Source organism: Dromaius novaehollandiae, chromosome 8 (genome assembly GCF_036370855.1).
Source record: "Dromaius novaehollandiae isolate bDroNov1 chromosome 8, bDroNov1.hap1, whole genome shotgun sequence".
NCBI classification, from domain to species: domain Eukaryota; kingdom Metazoa; phylum Chordata; class Aves; order Casuariiformes; family Dromaiidae; genus Dromaius; species Dromaius novaehollandiae.
Genome location: NC_088105.1, coordinates 17,385,634 through 17,401,808, shown reverse-complemented (window position 1 = coordinate 17,401,808; position 16,175 = coordinate 17,385,634). Strand labels below are relative to the sequence as shown.

The window sequence follows — 16,175 nt, the reverse complement described above, 5'->3', positions numbered from 1 at the left end:
CTCCCGGGCCGCGGCCGCGGGGCCGGGGCCGTGTGGAGCGCGTCCGCTGCCGGCCGTTGGCCCCTGGCAGTCGTCGGCCGTTGGCCGCGGAAGGGAGCGGGTTCCCGCCGCTACCTTGAAGGTTACGGGTAGTTTCCTAAATCGGGGCACGTTTGTGAGAATCGCCTTGTGCTTTTTGAAGACGTTCTGGTGATTAATGGTAGGGAGTTACCTATAAATAATTCAGTGTGCCGAAACAAAGGATTCTTCCCGGCGGCGGTGAAGCCGCGCTCCACACGCTCCCTTTCTCCTGGATCTGCCTCCTTAGTAATGTCTTTATTGTGCTTTTGTCTAGCTTAACTCTTTTCGTAGCTTAGCTGTGTGAGTTTGACATCTCGGATGTTCACGCAAAAATTGTATATATATCGCGTTATCTGAAATATCTATTAAGGTACTGAAAAAACATCTAATAAATGCAGACCAGATGCACTTCTTCCCCTCGTGATGATGGTGCGCTGTGACTGCCAAACTGCCACCCCGTCCTGCTCAGTCCTCTTTCCTCTGCTCCTGAAGTGGAGGCTTATGGCTTGTTGGCAATACCTTTAATTACTGCACGAGATATTTCCAGATTTCAGGCCAGCCTTGGATTTTTTTTTTAAGTATGTTCTTGCTGTGTTACAGAAAATTCGATCTTCCTTTAATTGGCAGCCAGTAGTTATGCTTGAAAATTCAGGCAGAGCAATTACTGCTTTGGACTGTTGGAAAAGAGTGTGTTTTTTATAGAAATAATACTTTGAAACTAAGTGTCCATATTTTTATAAAATTCAACATTGTTATCTTTATATAAATTATATAGCTGTGAGATGAAATGCAGAAAATCATATTAAAATACTCATATAGTATTTGGGGGAAAAAACAACACATATGCATCAGCATCAATGTAACGCATCAGCAGGAACAGACATTTTTCATTTCTAAATCTGATCAATATGGAGACCGTGTCAATTTTGTGATAGAGAAAGTAGAAGAGACCAGATTTTTTTTTTTTAATTTTTTGTGTGTTTGTGTGTGTCTGTGAGAGAGAAGTATGTATCAGAGATCCAGGGAAGGTTGTCGAGGATTTAAATGAAGCTGAACTGGATTCTCTGTCACACTAATGAATAAAAATGTTAAGGAGCCCAGTTTTGCTGGGAATCAGCCAAGGGGCAGAGAGGAAATCCCCTCATAATGTTATTTTCTCTCTCTCTTCTTTCTGAAATGAATACATAAAGGAAAACATGTCCATCCTGTAAGGAGGAGCACAGATGAAGTGCCACCTGGCTGCACAGCAGTGACTCCACAGCCGACGAGCAAAGAACAGGGTTTCTTCTGCACCCCTGAAATCTCAGTATCACATCACAGGAAACTCAGTTCTTCAGTGGAACACTGAATCCTTCCATTTACTTATGAGAATATCACTTGTCGCTTAGTTGCCATTGGAGATACTGTTTAATAGAAAACATATTTATAAAAATGGAAATGTTTCCCAATACATATGATATAACAGGGACTATAAATGAAAAAGGGATGAGAAAAACAAGATGACTTCAATTCCAAACAGATCTGTGGGCATAAATTTGCTGAACAATCACTTAGGTAAGAATACTCCATTTTAAACTTTGTTTAATCCAACAAAGCAATAGCTAAGTGCGGGTATGATTTTAAATTTAACTTTATCTTGACTTCACAGTGGTGTTACTGTGGTCCATACATCTTTTGTGCAATAGTTTCGTTTTCAGCGGCGTTCCTGAGATTGAGTCTGTGAGAGTGTATCTGTTGAGAAAAAATGGATGGGATGAAAGAAATAGACCCAAAAGGAAAAGGAAATTCTGAATTTGAAATTATCCTGTTATAGGGCCTTTCACAATGCTGTAGCAAATCCCTTCAAGCTTTCAAGAACTAAATGTCTCCCCTCTAGGAGAGGTATGGAAGAAGTTAGCATTACTCGATGTGCCTGCCTGGGAGGGCACATCGAGCAGTCCTCCATTGCTCTTAAGTATCTGGCAAGGACACTTCATAACATCCTGTCTATTGAAAGTGGGGAAACAGAAGACCCTGTTCTCTGGTTCTTAAGAACTTCTTACTCAGGTGTAGAAAGATGTCCTTGGGACCGCCTCAGGTTATTTTGAACTCCCTAGTCATTGTTGCATATAAGGTAACTCCCCTAAGTAGCAGAGCTGTTGGGTGTAGCTTTAGAGAGCTTGAAAATCAGGATTACTAGAGAAGGAGTTTGCATTGCCTTGCAACATTGCAGTCTGTCCTTGGACTGCTGCAGGAAAGAAACCTTGTGAATATTTTAGACATGTTGCAGGTGGCCACAGACAACGTCGACAGGATTGGATGCGTTCTTAGAATCATTGCCCAGAGCTAACCTTGCACAAGACCTGCCAGTGCAGTCCAGCAGGTTGTAATCTGCAGTTTTGTGTTGACACCATATAAATGGGCCAATCCCCTGATTTTTAGTGATTATAACAGAACCATTCAAATCTTTCCATTTTATGTTATGTTTACATGATGTTGTTGTAAAAAGTTGCAAAAAAAGTTCTGATTATTTAAAACTTTACTTCTGAAGACAGTTTTCACTCATTTCAAGAAAGGGTTTCCAGAACTTTGAGATAACAATTCAGCTGGTGTTAAATTTGCTTACATAATCTACAAGAATTAGATGCTTGTGTACGTCAGCATCATAGCCCCAGTTTCAGGTAGCTTTGTTCTTTCACAAGCAATAAAATACTGAGCAAGCCTATAATCTGGCTTCAGATAATTTAAATAATTGCAGGCTCGTTGGCTCTTGCCAGTTCTTGTTATACAGAGATTTAGATCAGTGATGATGTAGAAGGGATAAGGCAGAGCTTGTCTTGATGGAAACCGTCGTATTAGCTTTTAGTCTTTATGCAAAACTCCATCAACAGTTTAACAGTGACATAAAAATGCATATAGATATTACTTTGTATTTGCCTCCATAAAATTCACATACCTTTAACAGAAAACTTTGACACATCTTACATAAAAAAAATTCTTTTCAGTATCTTTCTTAATAAATCTGTCAAAGGATAATATATTACTTACTCCTAAGCACTTTTTACCTCCAGTTGTTTAATAAGAAGCTGAAGGTGGTTTTAAATAACATTTCTCAGTGGAATGCTTAAATTTACTCTGTGATTTTCTGTTGTTTATTGAAATCCTATGGTTTTTATTAGCTCTTCCTGTCTAGAGCCCATCAGTATTATCCTTGAATTTAAAATTGGTAAAAAGCCTGGTGTTACGAGCTCCATCTCCTAAAAGGTTTGTATTGAGCTCTTAAACATGTGTGTCTAGATTGCTTCCCTGCCTCTTAGGAAGACCAGTAGTTCTGAGTCTATAGCAATTTAATGTAGTATAATTCTCCAGAAAGCAGAAATGTAGCTGCTTTTGTTTACTAGAAGGAATAAGCAAGAGTAGCTTCATTACCCCATTTGACTGTATTTGCCAAGGTTTTCTAAATAAACTGTATTCCTTTGTACCACTGTGTGTAAGCAAGTAAGTCTGAAAGGATCTGTTTGGCATGCATGTGTATGTATGTTCATGCACTTCACATCATTTTTCTAAATGGATTAGTTTTCTTTAAAAAAATTGCTTGTGAAAGAAAAAAGATGCTATGCATATTTAAAATACTGAATTCTTCTGACACCCAAATCTGAAAACGATAATTCTTGTTTTTCTTTTTAATTAAGTAGAACTTTCAGGTTTGAAGAGCGTAGGCAGCTAAACGTAAGCTGTCAGCTGGAAAGAGCTGTGGCTCTCAAGGTTGATCTTTATAGCCACAATTCTGCAAACTGCTTATTCAGCTCATTAAAATAGTAACAAGGTAGCAAAGAAATGCTAATTTGCTATTTGAAAAGATACAAATAGATGAAGGTTTAACCCTTGCAAAGCTGTATCTTTTTTTTTTTTTTTTAAGATGTTGGGAAAAGACATCTGATGTTTACAGCTGATCAGCAGATCTGGATTTGAGACATTTTTACATCACCTTTTTGTGCTGCTTGATCCAAGCACTTACATTCCAAGTGAAACCAAGATTATTCTTCTGCGCTTGTTAAGACCAGATCTCTACACTGCTGGATCCCACAGCAGGACAAATTTTGCTTCACAAATTCTGTACAAATTTAGACACAGCACAGTCATAGTCTGTTAAATTAGCCGGGGCATGATCTGAAGTTTGTCAGTGCAGTGTTACTTGCAGAAGAACAGAAGAAATAAAATCTGTTCTAAAACCTGTCTGTACAAAGTCTGAAAAATTTGAGCTAGACTCGCCACTGAAAAAATAGCTTTACTGGGTGCAATTTCTGTTCATGTTCCAACATCATTCCTTGCTTGTGTCAGCCTGGTTGTGATGCCGTACAAGGAACTGATTGATCTGGCACTTCCTTAGGGGAAGAGGGAACGCTATTAATTTTCAGCCACATTAATTTTCAATTCAGTACTAAAAGCCCTAATGTCAGAGGTACTGTAGTATTGAATCTGTCCTTTGAGTAGCTCCAAAGTTCAGTGATTCTCTGTCTGCTTGAGCTAGCCCAAGAATTTATTCTGACTGTTGACACTGCAGTGATGTCCTGTCCTCTTTCACCAGCAGTGCTTGCTCTTGCTTTGCAACCTGGCAGGACAACACAAAAATCCAAAAAAGGCATAATTTGGACAGCAAACATTTGCTAATTTACATATCTGGAAGAGAGGCCTTATTTTTTGGATACTGTTTTTGTTCAAGATTGCACCACAATTTATTTCACAAAAGGTCATATTCTTTATTAGCTGTCTTGCTGAAGATAACAGTTCATCTCGGAAACCTGCCCATCTGAAGCGATCCTTTTACATTGAACAGTAAGTTTCTCTGTTTTTGAAACAATGGAAACTAACCATAGTACAGGGAGTTTATCAGCTGGCTTGCAGCTGTGAAACTCACTTTTGAAGGGAAAACGGTAACTCCATTTTGTCCTCAAGAATGGAGTGTAAAGCCTAATTCTTTAATAGCCTACGCTTGATAATATCAGAAACCTAAATTCTATGTGAAAGACAGTAATACAAAGACAATGGGGAACAAAAAGAGAAATAGAAATTCTGCGCATTCCCTAAAATTTCTAAGTTGCTGAAATACAATGAGGAAAACCCAACATTTAAATATACAGGTAAACTTTATAATTTCAGTTTATATTTAGATGAAAGCAAGAGGACAAATTATGTACTTTTTGGTGCCATGCTTTTATTTAAATGAAAGGAAAAAACTACACTGTACCACATAAGTAGCAATGACAATATTTTACAGCACAGCATTTGAAAAAATATGGAAGCTATGCTCCATAGAAGTGGACAAGTAAGCACACAATACACTGTACATTTTTTAACAGTGCCCATTAAGTCAAAATTAAATAGCTGAATTTGGCTTTAAACAGCCAAATAATAAAAACTAACAGTCATACTAAAATTTAAAAAAAAATATTTCAGTAGCTATCATGACTGTTAGAATCTGAAATTTTGCTCCAAAAACTAAGATGAAAGTTTGGCAATTCAGTTGTAGCAACAATAATAATACCCCTGATGAAAGCACCAGTGTGTTCTGATAAGGTCAGTGATAAATACTGGCCTTTATGGAAAGCTTTTTTTTTTTTTTTTTTTTTTAAACATGATCCCAACCAAAGATCCACTGTAATTAGAAAATTTGCAGGCTTAAAAAGGAAAAGTGTATCTAGTTTTACTTTTCCTGCATTCAGTAAAACTTTATACTGCGAGCAATGAACTTTTCAACTGCATTATTCACATTCTACTTTTAGACACGGCACAGATCTTTAACCTGTTGACAAATGTAAATTTCTTAGTACATTCAGATATATTTAAAATGATTCAAAGAAATCCTCCATCATGTATTTAAGTTCTTTGATTAGATGGATGTGTGTCTTGATGGTGTTGCAAATCTTCAGTTAAATCATAGCACAGGATTTAGAAAGAAAAAGCCTCTCATGATAAAACTTCTTTTGAAGTTATTCACCGTATGTGTATCAGTTAATTCCAACCTTCTGGTTTCTTGAACCACTGTATATTATACACAATTTCATGTGGTTATTCAAGATGTTCCTACAATGGTATTCGTAGGAGCTGTCTAACAGGCAGAATGTGCAAACCCTCTTTCACCTTTTTTTAATATTATTTATATACTATATACACAATATGTATACACTTGAAATATAAGAGTTACATATCCTGGTCATATACATGCAAACAGTAGGAATCAGCTAACCACAAATAGTTTTGAGCCACATACATATTAAACATGTATTTTAAAGTGATTTTTTTTTTTACAGTTTTAACAAATATACATAAATATAACATAAATTACAGTAAAACTGATAGGATTTTTGAGAAAATGTTTATAACCCAGATGCATTGATGCCTAAGGCCTTATAATAATTTAAAAAAGTACTGTTCTAAACTGTTTAATGACATCTCATTCCTGTGCATCTTTTATATAAGTAAATGAGTACATCATAGTAGTGAGGCTTTATTTCTCTCAAAGCAGTTTAATGAGGGAAACATGAACATAGTTTTAGTTTCTACTCCCCATGAAGCAGAATGGACTAGATACTTATAGTACAATACTGTCTTATGTCTATGTAGTTGTCACAACACTGAAACAGAACAGAATCACAAATCATTCAAGTCTTTTCCTGAGAATGAGATTTTTTCCCCCAACTAATCCTCTGGTGTACATTGACAAGATAGCCACAGATTCAGGGGAGGCTTCAAGTTTGTAGTTTTTTTTCAGAACAGTGCTGTATGTTAAAAGCAAATTAGAAAAAGAAACACTGAAACAGAATAGTGATCTATAAAATAATCAAACACTGTTTTGGAATAAAATGCAGCCCTTTGTAAATAATACTGAAATATGCTCCAAGTTTTTTTTGTAAATGGTTATATTATAAATTTATTGAAATGTCATTCTGGCTTTTTGCCATATGTATTTAAAACTAATAAGCATCACAAGACATGATCCGTTAGAGCATATCAAGAAAGCCATTTACTTAGACATACAGAAAACTCTTATCAGATGTCTGTTCCCTGGAAAACTGATTTAAGTCTGAGGTGACAGATCTGAAGGCAGGAAGAACAGATAGTGGCCTAGATCTTAAAATCAACGGCAATTAGAAACAACTTCTGAAAGATCTGTGACTTAGTGAATTATGTGATTCTTCCTGAATATTTTTAGTGTTCTGTCAGGCAGACATCAGGGATCTAGCTCTGAATGTTTTAGTAAGTTGCTATTCCTCTCGTGGAGGAGCAGTGACTGACCATAAACCCACTCTTCATCTGGAACAATGCAAAATAATACATATTTGCTTAAACCGTTTAAGAGGTCTGCCAAATCTTTTTACTGTATATTTTAATGGAATTATGAGCAAGCATGTGGTCAATCATTACATTGCAGATGGTACCTTTTTTAAAACAGGAATAACTGCATCGTCTAACTATACCCTGAGTTGTTAATCAATTCATTTGAAGGATACTTCTCTCTAGGCAACTCAAAGATTTTTACCTTACCATTTAGTCTATAAGCAAACCAGTATTATTTACTTGAAATGGAATTAGAAATATTCAGGGGAATGACTCTTGATTTTGTTACAGCATACAATAAGGATCTTGCAGAACAGACCCATTCAGCTGTTCTTCAGTGACATACAACTTACCATTTAGTCTTCACTGTAAGAGTCAATATGTAAAGTTCAATGGTATTGAGGATATTAGGAAGTATTTCTTTAGTGAAAGAAAAAATATTTTGAGACAAGCACAAATGTATAAGGCAACAGATGTAAAAAAAAATGTAGTTTGAGTCACTAAAGATGAACATTCAGTGCTTCAGTGTATCTAATCAAAATACAGAGCAAATATACTCTATATATTGTATTAGCACATAAAAATCTCCACACAAGTCAAACATTTCCATAATCACTTGTAAGTATCATCTAAGTGATAATCTTCTGTACTCCTAAATACTGTGTTTACATTCCAGTTGGGCATAATAGAACTTGGTGTCCAGTTTTAAGAGTCTTGTTGGCAACTAGAAATCTATTTTCTATAGGCAGTAAAGATGAAGTGCAAGTTTATCATAATTGTCTGAAGCAAAAATTGTTCCCATCTACTATGCCTTGGTGGGTAGAAGTTTCTTAGGAGTTACTGGTCTCTTGGTTTGCCACAAATGGCTGTGAATGGTAATTGCATCAACACTGGCAGACAAAGTTTTAGCAGGTATGTGGCTAAACTGCTTCCTGTCAGAGTTGTATTTATACAGTCCTTCTATCATTTTCTTTGTGATAGATTTGGGACCTATCCCCGTCAATTTGTTGATTTCTTCAGTATCAGGGCAGTATGTATACAAAGATCTGAACTGGCAGCCTGAATCCCGGAACAAGATTAAGAAATTATTGGCATCGGATTTTTCCATTTCCTTTAAAAGAAAGAAAGAAAGAAAAAGATTCACAATATTAATTTTGCATTGCACTTAGAAAGCATTCAAAAATTTTGAATTTTCATCTTGATTTTTTTTTTCTATCAGAGCTAATAAGCATATCTAACACTTTCCATTAGAAGACCTTATTTTCCATCATTACAATTTGCTCTGCTTCAACTATTTGAATTTTGACATGGAAGGTTTCTTTCTCAGGCAAAACCTTATTCAGGCAATTTCAGCTATACCTGTTTAGCTGTCCCTGAGGAACAGGCATCCTAAAGGATTTTTTTTTGCCCAAATAAAAAAATGTTAGAGCCATTTCATCAAACAAGTCTAATACTTCTAAGTTTTGGAATAGGAACTTTAGGCATGTCTAGATGTCTAAAAGATCCTCCAGTTATGATCCTCCAGGGTTTTCTGTCATCTCTGAATCCATTCAAGTTTGGTCAAACTGTAAAGTCAGCTGAAGTGTATTAAGCAAAGGTCTGTTATAAAGTGAAATCTTCAAAGATTTCTGTTCCATCCCTATATAGCTTCTATGGGGCACGTGCCCTGAACACATACAACTTCAGCCAAGTGAATATGCTGCATCCCAGAGTTAAGCATGACCTTTTTACAGCTGTTCTTTCCTGGGGGTTATTATGCTCCCAGTCACTGGACCTGAAAGAGTTTGTCTCAGTGTCTCACTTGTCACTTTTGGAAAGCATCTGGAGAGAGAGAGAGGGCAACATCCTGATGTGAAGCCAGAAGAATTAGAAGAGTCAAAGGGGCAGAAATACTGTCATGACATTTGCTCCAGAAAATTAATTAAATCCGGATTCTAAATACCCACATTCTTTGACCTATTTAATCTGTCAGATTTGTCACAGCTGATGAAAGGAACAGTCCCATTTCTCATCCTCAAACACCTGGCTATTCCTTTTGCATGGAAACATATGGGTCCCTGAGTTCTGATCCTTAAAACATTTGTACTAGCATAAGAGAAAAGGCTGGAAAGCACCCTTCTGTGGCAGTAAGCCCTGAGTTTGTCCTGCTGTTTGCAAACAGCAGAAAAGTCTATGAGGTATGCATTTCACTCCTTTCTGTTCATAAACACAGAGCATAGCAGCCTACTCCTAGGATCTATTCAGTTCAAGTGCTATAAAATTGTGCTTTAGGCCTAACAGTCCCAGTTTAAGGACTGGTATGTATAAAATGGGTATTTTTCATGTTATGGAAAACAACTTTGCGAACAAATTATAAAAATCTTGATGTTGAAGTTGCCATATTAAGCAGGGAGTAACTATCAGTTAACATGTCTATTAATTAATTCAGCATCCCATGCTGCAAGTGTAATGTGATAACTATCGTTTCTACAGCACTACTGAATCTTTCGGTCTACAGAGGAAACAGGTCACAGAGGTTACTCAAGCCTTTTAATAAGAGGTAACAACCTCAGAAGAAAATTCATTTCAGTATTTCCACTTATACTTGCATGTCTTTCTAGTATCTTACTGTGGTTTGATTTAGGCATTTATGCTTTTAGGGAAAAAAAATACCCTTACCTCCAATATCTTTTTCTTTTGACCTTCATTCACTTTTCCAGCCAAACAGCAATGTGCTAGAGCATTCTGAATTATATACTTATTGGATTTAGCACTGGGTTCTTTGAAGAGCTTTGGTCCTGTGGAAGAGGAATGTCAAATTAGCTAAGTTAATAAATCAACAGAGAGTGATTTTAAATGCTGTGAAGCACTTTGCATGCATAAAAATATATATCCAGGAATTGAACAGAATTAGGCTAGAAACCACAAATTTCACAAACAAACTGCCACTCCTTTGTTATTTCTGCATCAAATGATTGGACCTAAATTTATTTCAATGCAATTGTCAACAATGAAACCGGAGATCCTTTCAGCTAGTAACAGCTTTGCTTAAAAATATCTTTCATTATCAAATCGTCATTACTGGGCAGTCTTGGTAAACATAGCTCATCTCACAGAACCCTTTCTGTGAAGAGCAAAATGTTTTGTGTTTCTAAAATAAAATTTTAGTCATCTAGCAGAGAGCAAATTCTTTCTCTTTTTCAAGGGTGACATTTATAATAATCAAGTTGATGCAGTGCTTAGAGTAACTGTACTCTGTCTACCTTAGAATCCCTGAAATGAATGTTTTACCCCAAAACAGGGATGAAAATTCTGGCCTGACACTTGCCAGGTTATTCCACCTCTCAAGAGGCTTGATTCATCTGGTTGGAGGAGAAATCACTGTTTTAATAATGGGAAGATATGCATACTTGTGTCAAGACATTAGTGGGGAGGGAAGGAGGGGGAAGGCAAATAAACACCAATTCTGAGTCTTAGAAAGGAACATAAAATAGGAGCCATTATTGATTAAATTTAAAATTAAATCTCAAATTCCCTATGCTCTGGGAAAAAAAGGCTAGAATGAAGACAAAAGCTGCTACATGAAATCTGACTGACAATATGAAGATATCAAAAACCATGAAAAAAGCCTTCTGTTGAATTTCTAAGAATTGTATGTTGCTTTATTTAAAAGTAAGCTCTACAAAATAATTGTTAAAGAAGATCTGCAGCATTACAGGCCTTCCTGAGGATACTCAAGAAGACTATCCAGGCAGAGTCTTGCTATCACTTCTGTAATTTATTTGAGATGCATCAGGCAGTGCACCAGACACACAGTGACTGAAGTTTCATGCTTTAAAACAGGTATTTTCTAATCTTCAGAACGAGGACTTTGCCTTTCCAGACTGTAGTCATTTCAGCAATGTGGAAAGGAGATCAGATTATTTTCAAAACAAACATTTGCTGGCACAGACAGAGCTATGCAGGCCCATCAATCAAACCCAATCTCCCTAAATTTTTTGTCATTATTTTCTAAATTGAGATTAAATTTCAACTCTTCTTGCCTTGCTAGAGAGAATACTGAAATACAAAGAATTACTTGCGAGCCTGTTTGCTGTTTTGCAGCCTAACTGCAGTTTATCCTGGTTATTTCACATACCACAAATGTTACTGAATTTTGGATTTAAAATTTTAAAACTGTATCATTAACATCTATTTTAGAGGAGATGAAAGTTACATTTCTAAGGAAACATTCTCAATCAAGGTTTAGGCATCCACATACAGGTAAGTGGGAACTTTTCATACACAGAGCCACTAACAGCAGGTACTCTTCTGAAACCTAGTCACTGACCTGTGTATTCTGTAGCAGAGGCAACTGAAGAAGTTGTAGATGCATTCTCCCAATCTTTTTCCCCGTTACGACTACCACAGCGACTTGGAGATAAGAACCCTTCCACAGACTCAGACCTAAACATCAATTTGAAAATCTATTTTAAAAATTCATATTTTTTCAGCAGAGAAGCCTTCTAACACGAGAAGAGAGCAGACTGTACTAAAGCAGTACATTGTGATTTGAATTGTAGACTGTAAATGTAAATGCACAGTATTTACAGAAGAAATTCATGGAAAGCTGAGTTCATCTTCTGTATATTGACTGATGCAATAAGTTATTTAGATGAGGTTGATGTCAATAAATTTTGGTCTGTATCTGAGGGAAAGAATTCTAACAATGTATTTTAGGATGTGGAATGGAATATTCTCACTAAGAAGAAACCTGGCTACTTTTACATTTGTATTAGCAAAACAATGTCATCTCATATAGTGAGAAAGACAGTTCTTGAGAGGATGGTGAATGCAAAGTAAAAATTTATTTCATTTATACTTATTATTACAGCAACTGTCACTGAGAACTGCTAAATTTAAGACCGCAAACCAATTTTTTCTAATTTTTGTTTTCACAAGCAGTAACTTTGGTGCTGTAATTCTTCAGACCCCTCAAACATAAATAATTTCACTTATGAAACGTCTAAGATTCTGTCATGTTTTCTTAAATTACTACAAGATACTTGAAGTTCTTTTGATTGCGGCTACTGAAAAAGCCAGTCAAATTTTCATCTTCATATGGAAGCTTAGCTGAGTGAGAAGAAAAGCACTGCTAGTGTGAAATAAGGAAGAAAGTGATGTTATAATGACATTTCTCTGCACACCCAAAATAACTTCCAGTAAAATCAGCAATAGCTGGAAGTTCAATTTATAATATATTCTACACCTTTTGTATCACTGAAATTCACTCAGTATGATCATCAAAAGAAATTCTGATGTGAGGGAAAGGCAAAAGTGTGGGTTTGGAAATATACTGAAAATTCTTCCAACTCTTCTCATCTCTTCTCATTTTTAGTGATTTTTATCACGTTTTAAAAAAATCAAACCTCTAAGTCAAATTTGAAACCATAGGAAGATGTGTTCAGTACAAGCATAGTATAGCACTGCACAACTAAAGCTACATAGGTAACAGTCATCTGTCTGTCTAGAAAAGCTACAACAAGCCTCTTCTAATAGCTAATATAACTATAATAAATCCCCCTCTTAATCAGAACTGATCATTTTAAAAGATGCCAAGAGGTATGAGCATATTCGGATCATTTTGTTAGTTTCTAAAGTAATAACCAGAAAGTCAGTTCTTAAGATATCAAGGAAATTGAAAGGCCAATTGAAAACAGCTGCAGCGCTGTCAGAGTTGATGGGTAATGCACAGTAACCATAAAAACATGACATTTGATATAGTAACATACAATACTCCTAATCAAATCCCTCTTCCTATTTTGCCTTTCTTCTCTCTTCCCTTTTTTATACAAAAATTAGTATTTCTCTGAATATATTTAAGTAATTACATGGAAACAATCAGGTTTTTTTCTCTGAATTATAGATTTTGTATGTAAGATTAAAACTATTCTGTTATTTCTATCTTTTATAATTTATTGTGTTTTATTGTTACTGTATTTAATGTTATCTCATTTTCAGGTATAAAATGAATAAATTCTGCTGTTTGGAGTAGGCCAAAGTCCTCATAAGCACTTAACAGTTTCCTGAACCACTGCTACGGTGAAAAAAAATCAGCAAAGAAGTTGCTATATTAAAAAAGGGAAAAACAAGTTAGGTACCTGCATTCAGGTGTTAATAAAATACCCACAAGGTGAGACCTAAATGCAAGTAGGTGAATTAAAGAGACTGTGTGAACAGCATTTTGTTTTGACCTCATTTATAGCTGCCCAACTGGTTTACTCAGTAGAATTTGTGAAACAAATGACTGTGGCTCAGTTCCCAATGCCTCACAGTGGAAACAATCAATGTCTCAGATCAGAAAACATACCTCTTCTTGGAGTACAAAATATACACATTACCTCTTTAAAATTCATGGTAGCTTTATGCAGATGATTATCAAATTTTATTAAATTAAATGGTTACTGTAGCTTTACCTTGGTGTTCTCTTGCCTGACTGCACACTCTCATTGTCCCCTGTATTCAGCGATGCCAATGAAAGACTAGATACTGAAAAAACACGATAAAGCTGTGAACCTGGATAAAAACAAAGTTAAAGTTTATAAAAACCTATGCAAGTAGCAGAGTCTGTTCATTAGACCCAACACCAGCATTAGAAAATTGCTAAGAGCTTTTATATGAGACTCTTACTTCTATATATGATATACCTGCATGCATATGCGGTGCAATTCATGTAAACATTTGCAGACACCCAGCCAATTAAACAAATGCAGCAAGCTGGGATAGTCTGGGACTAAGCATTAATGTGAGGCATGGACACAGAAATATGGGCACTATGTAAATCAAAGAACGCAAACAAAGTTTAAAAGCCCCCATAAAAGAGAGCTAATTATAAAGGATTTAATTTAAAGCTCGGAACAGATTCTGGGAAGGCAGCAAGGGAGTATTTTAAATTACACTGGAAGACAGAGGGAAGCAGATAGAGGAAATGCAGCAAAATAACAAGGCTATATGATGCTATAACAGAAGGGATCAGAGAGCAGTCTGGTTACTTTTTCCTAATTGTGAATTGGCAATAATTCCGATCAATGCAGCAGCTATTTCATATCTAACAATGCTAAATTTTTGCAGATAACTGCTGCTAGGCTCTTAACTATACATGTAGTAGGTGAGTGAAATAGAATAAAGACACAAAAGTATAAAGGTAACTTTTCTATTCTAATTCTGTCTGTGTTACACAGGAGCTTAAGTACTCTTACCTCATAGTCACCATTTTATTTATCAATGTCTTATCTCCCAAGTGTTATTCATTCTTAGCTCTAGAGGTGCAAGAAGAGATTAGTGACTGGGAAGAATACATGAGTGTCTATGAAACTTAAGTCACATATGTTCGTGCTTCTGCTAGGTTTTCATACAGTTAAGCTTTTTGTTTGTTCATATATGCATGCATGCATAACAGGTAAGTGACATTCATCTTTTCATTTCTATTTGCCAATTTTGCTTTTCAGTTTGGTCACATGCAGCTTCAGTTTAGCACAAGACACTATTAAATGCATGTGCTTGTTAGTACCAAAAAACAAGCTGGTGTTTTAGCATGAACAGACTCTTTCCACATTAATATTTGTTACCTGGTGGACCTTTGACTGGTGTTTTAGGTGATTCAATATGATCTCTATGAATAGATTTTGGACGTGGCTTTTTTTGTTTGGTTGAGAGGGAACGCGGCTTTATGACGGTATCCATTTCTTCCATAAGCTTTAGTTGTTTCCTTCTCATGTATTCTTGCTTAATGAATTCTCTCCGTGCTCGTTCATCCTCCTTCTTCTGACGTTCTTCTTCTGTTTTGCGTCTGAAAAGATCAGCAAATAAATGCAGTAGTAGAAACTTTCCAAGTCAACAGTTCTAAATATCACATTACCAGTAAGCATTAGATTTTTGGAACTTTACAGTTCTCAGACATCAGTAAGAGGAACTTACTCTTTTACAGTTTTCAGATAGTTTAAACTCTTCAGGGTGGTGTTACTAGAAAAATCAATACCATGTTTATTAGCTGAGTGGGTACTGTGTATTTGTGCAGGAAGAAGCCCAAAGTGATAAGCTCTCCCTCAGAATATGAAGCACAGGGATGAGTAGTGCTCTAAGGAGATTCACTCAGGCCAGCAGGTCTCATGTTGAGTCTGAGCAACAGGCTGATGCCACCTGATTTCACAGGACCAGCTGGCTCCTTAGCACATCTGGTTCTAGGATTAACGATAGTCTTGGATGTTAAGACTGACTGCAATTTTTGACATGGAAGTTACAATCTTAACTAAAGTGGACATTTTTATGTTTACTTTTACTGATCATTTGGATCAGGGCATGTGGTTAGTTTTACCTTGTTTCTTCCTTCTTGTGCTCTAGCTCTGCTTCCAGCTGCTGCTTTCGAAGCAGAGTCTCTCTTTCTCTTCTCAAACGCTTCTCCAGTAAAGCTGCTCGTTTCATTGCCATATCATTTTCTGCCTTTTGATCATCCTAGCAGCAACAGTATTTGAAACAAAGGACCCAAAAATATTAAGATCTCTGAATTCAGCAACTGATGATGCTAAGTCATTAGAAGCTTAATTCTGTAGACTGGGTTGCAATATCCTAACATGCTTCTGCAGTATTTGAAATAAGCTTATTTTACAATATTTCTATTAAAATTATTAAAACTTTTCATAAAGGAATTCTTCCTTCCTAAGTCAAACATGAAAGTTAACACTGATAAGAAAACTAGCTAGATGAAATATGCTAGTTCAGAATCAGATCCTACACTGCGCAAATGCCTATATTCCGCTTCAGAAGATTCCACATGTCTGGCC

General features: G+C 36.1%; 1 protein-coding gene and 1 long non-coding RNA gene across 6 annotated transcripts in view; one reads left to right on the top strand and one right to left on the bottom strand.

Annotated features, from left to right (window-relative positions):
* Positions 1-3: 3 nt before the first annotated feature.
* LOC112994266 (uncharacterized) lies at positions 4-5,673 on the top strand. Its single transcript, XR_003261910.2, has 3 exons — positions 4-306; positions 1,251-1,614; positions 3,959-5,673. It is a non-coding gene; the product is annotated as an uncharacterized LOC112994266 (long non-coding RNA).
* CAMSAP2 (calmodulin regulated spectrin associated protein family member 2) overlaps positions 5,230-16,175 on the bottom strand; it is a 99,204-nt gene continuing 88,258 nt past the window's right edge. For 2 of the 5 annotated variants that reach the window (XM_026118463.2, XM_026118481.2), the window contains 6 exons: positions 15,710-15,846; positions 14,964-15,184; positions 13,812-13,911; positions 11,687-11,802; positions 10,036-10,154; positions 5,230-8,488 (listed from right to left, as the gene is read on the bottom strand). In XM_026118463.2, coding sequence (XP_025974248.1) covers positions 8,183-8,488; positions 10,036-10,154; positions 11,687-11,802; positions 13,812-13,911; positions 14,964-15,184; positions 15,710-15,846 — 999 coding nt within the window. In that variant the 3' untranslated portion in view covers positions 5,230-8,182. Of the gene's footprint in view, positions 8,489-10,035; positions 10,155-11,686; positions 11,803-13,811; positions 13,912-14,594; positions 14,655-14,963; positions 15,185-15,709; positions 15,847-16,175 lie in introns of those variants that run through there. The other 3 variants (XM_026118473.2, XM_026118497.2, XM_026118489.2) reach the window with 2 other exon arrangements.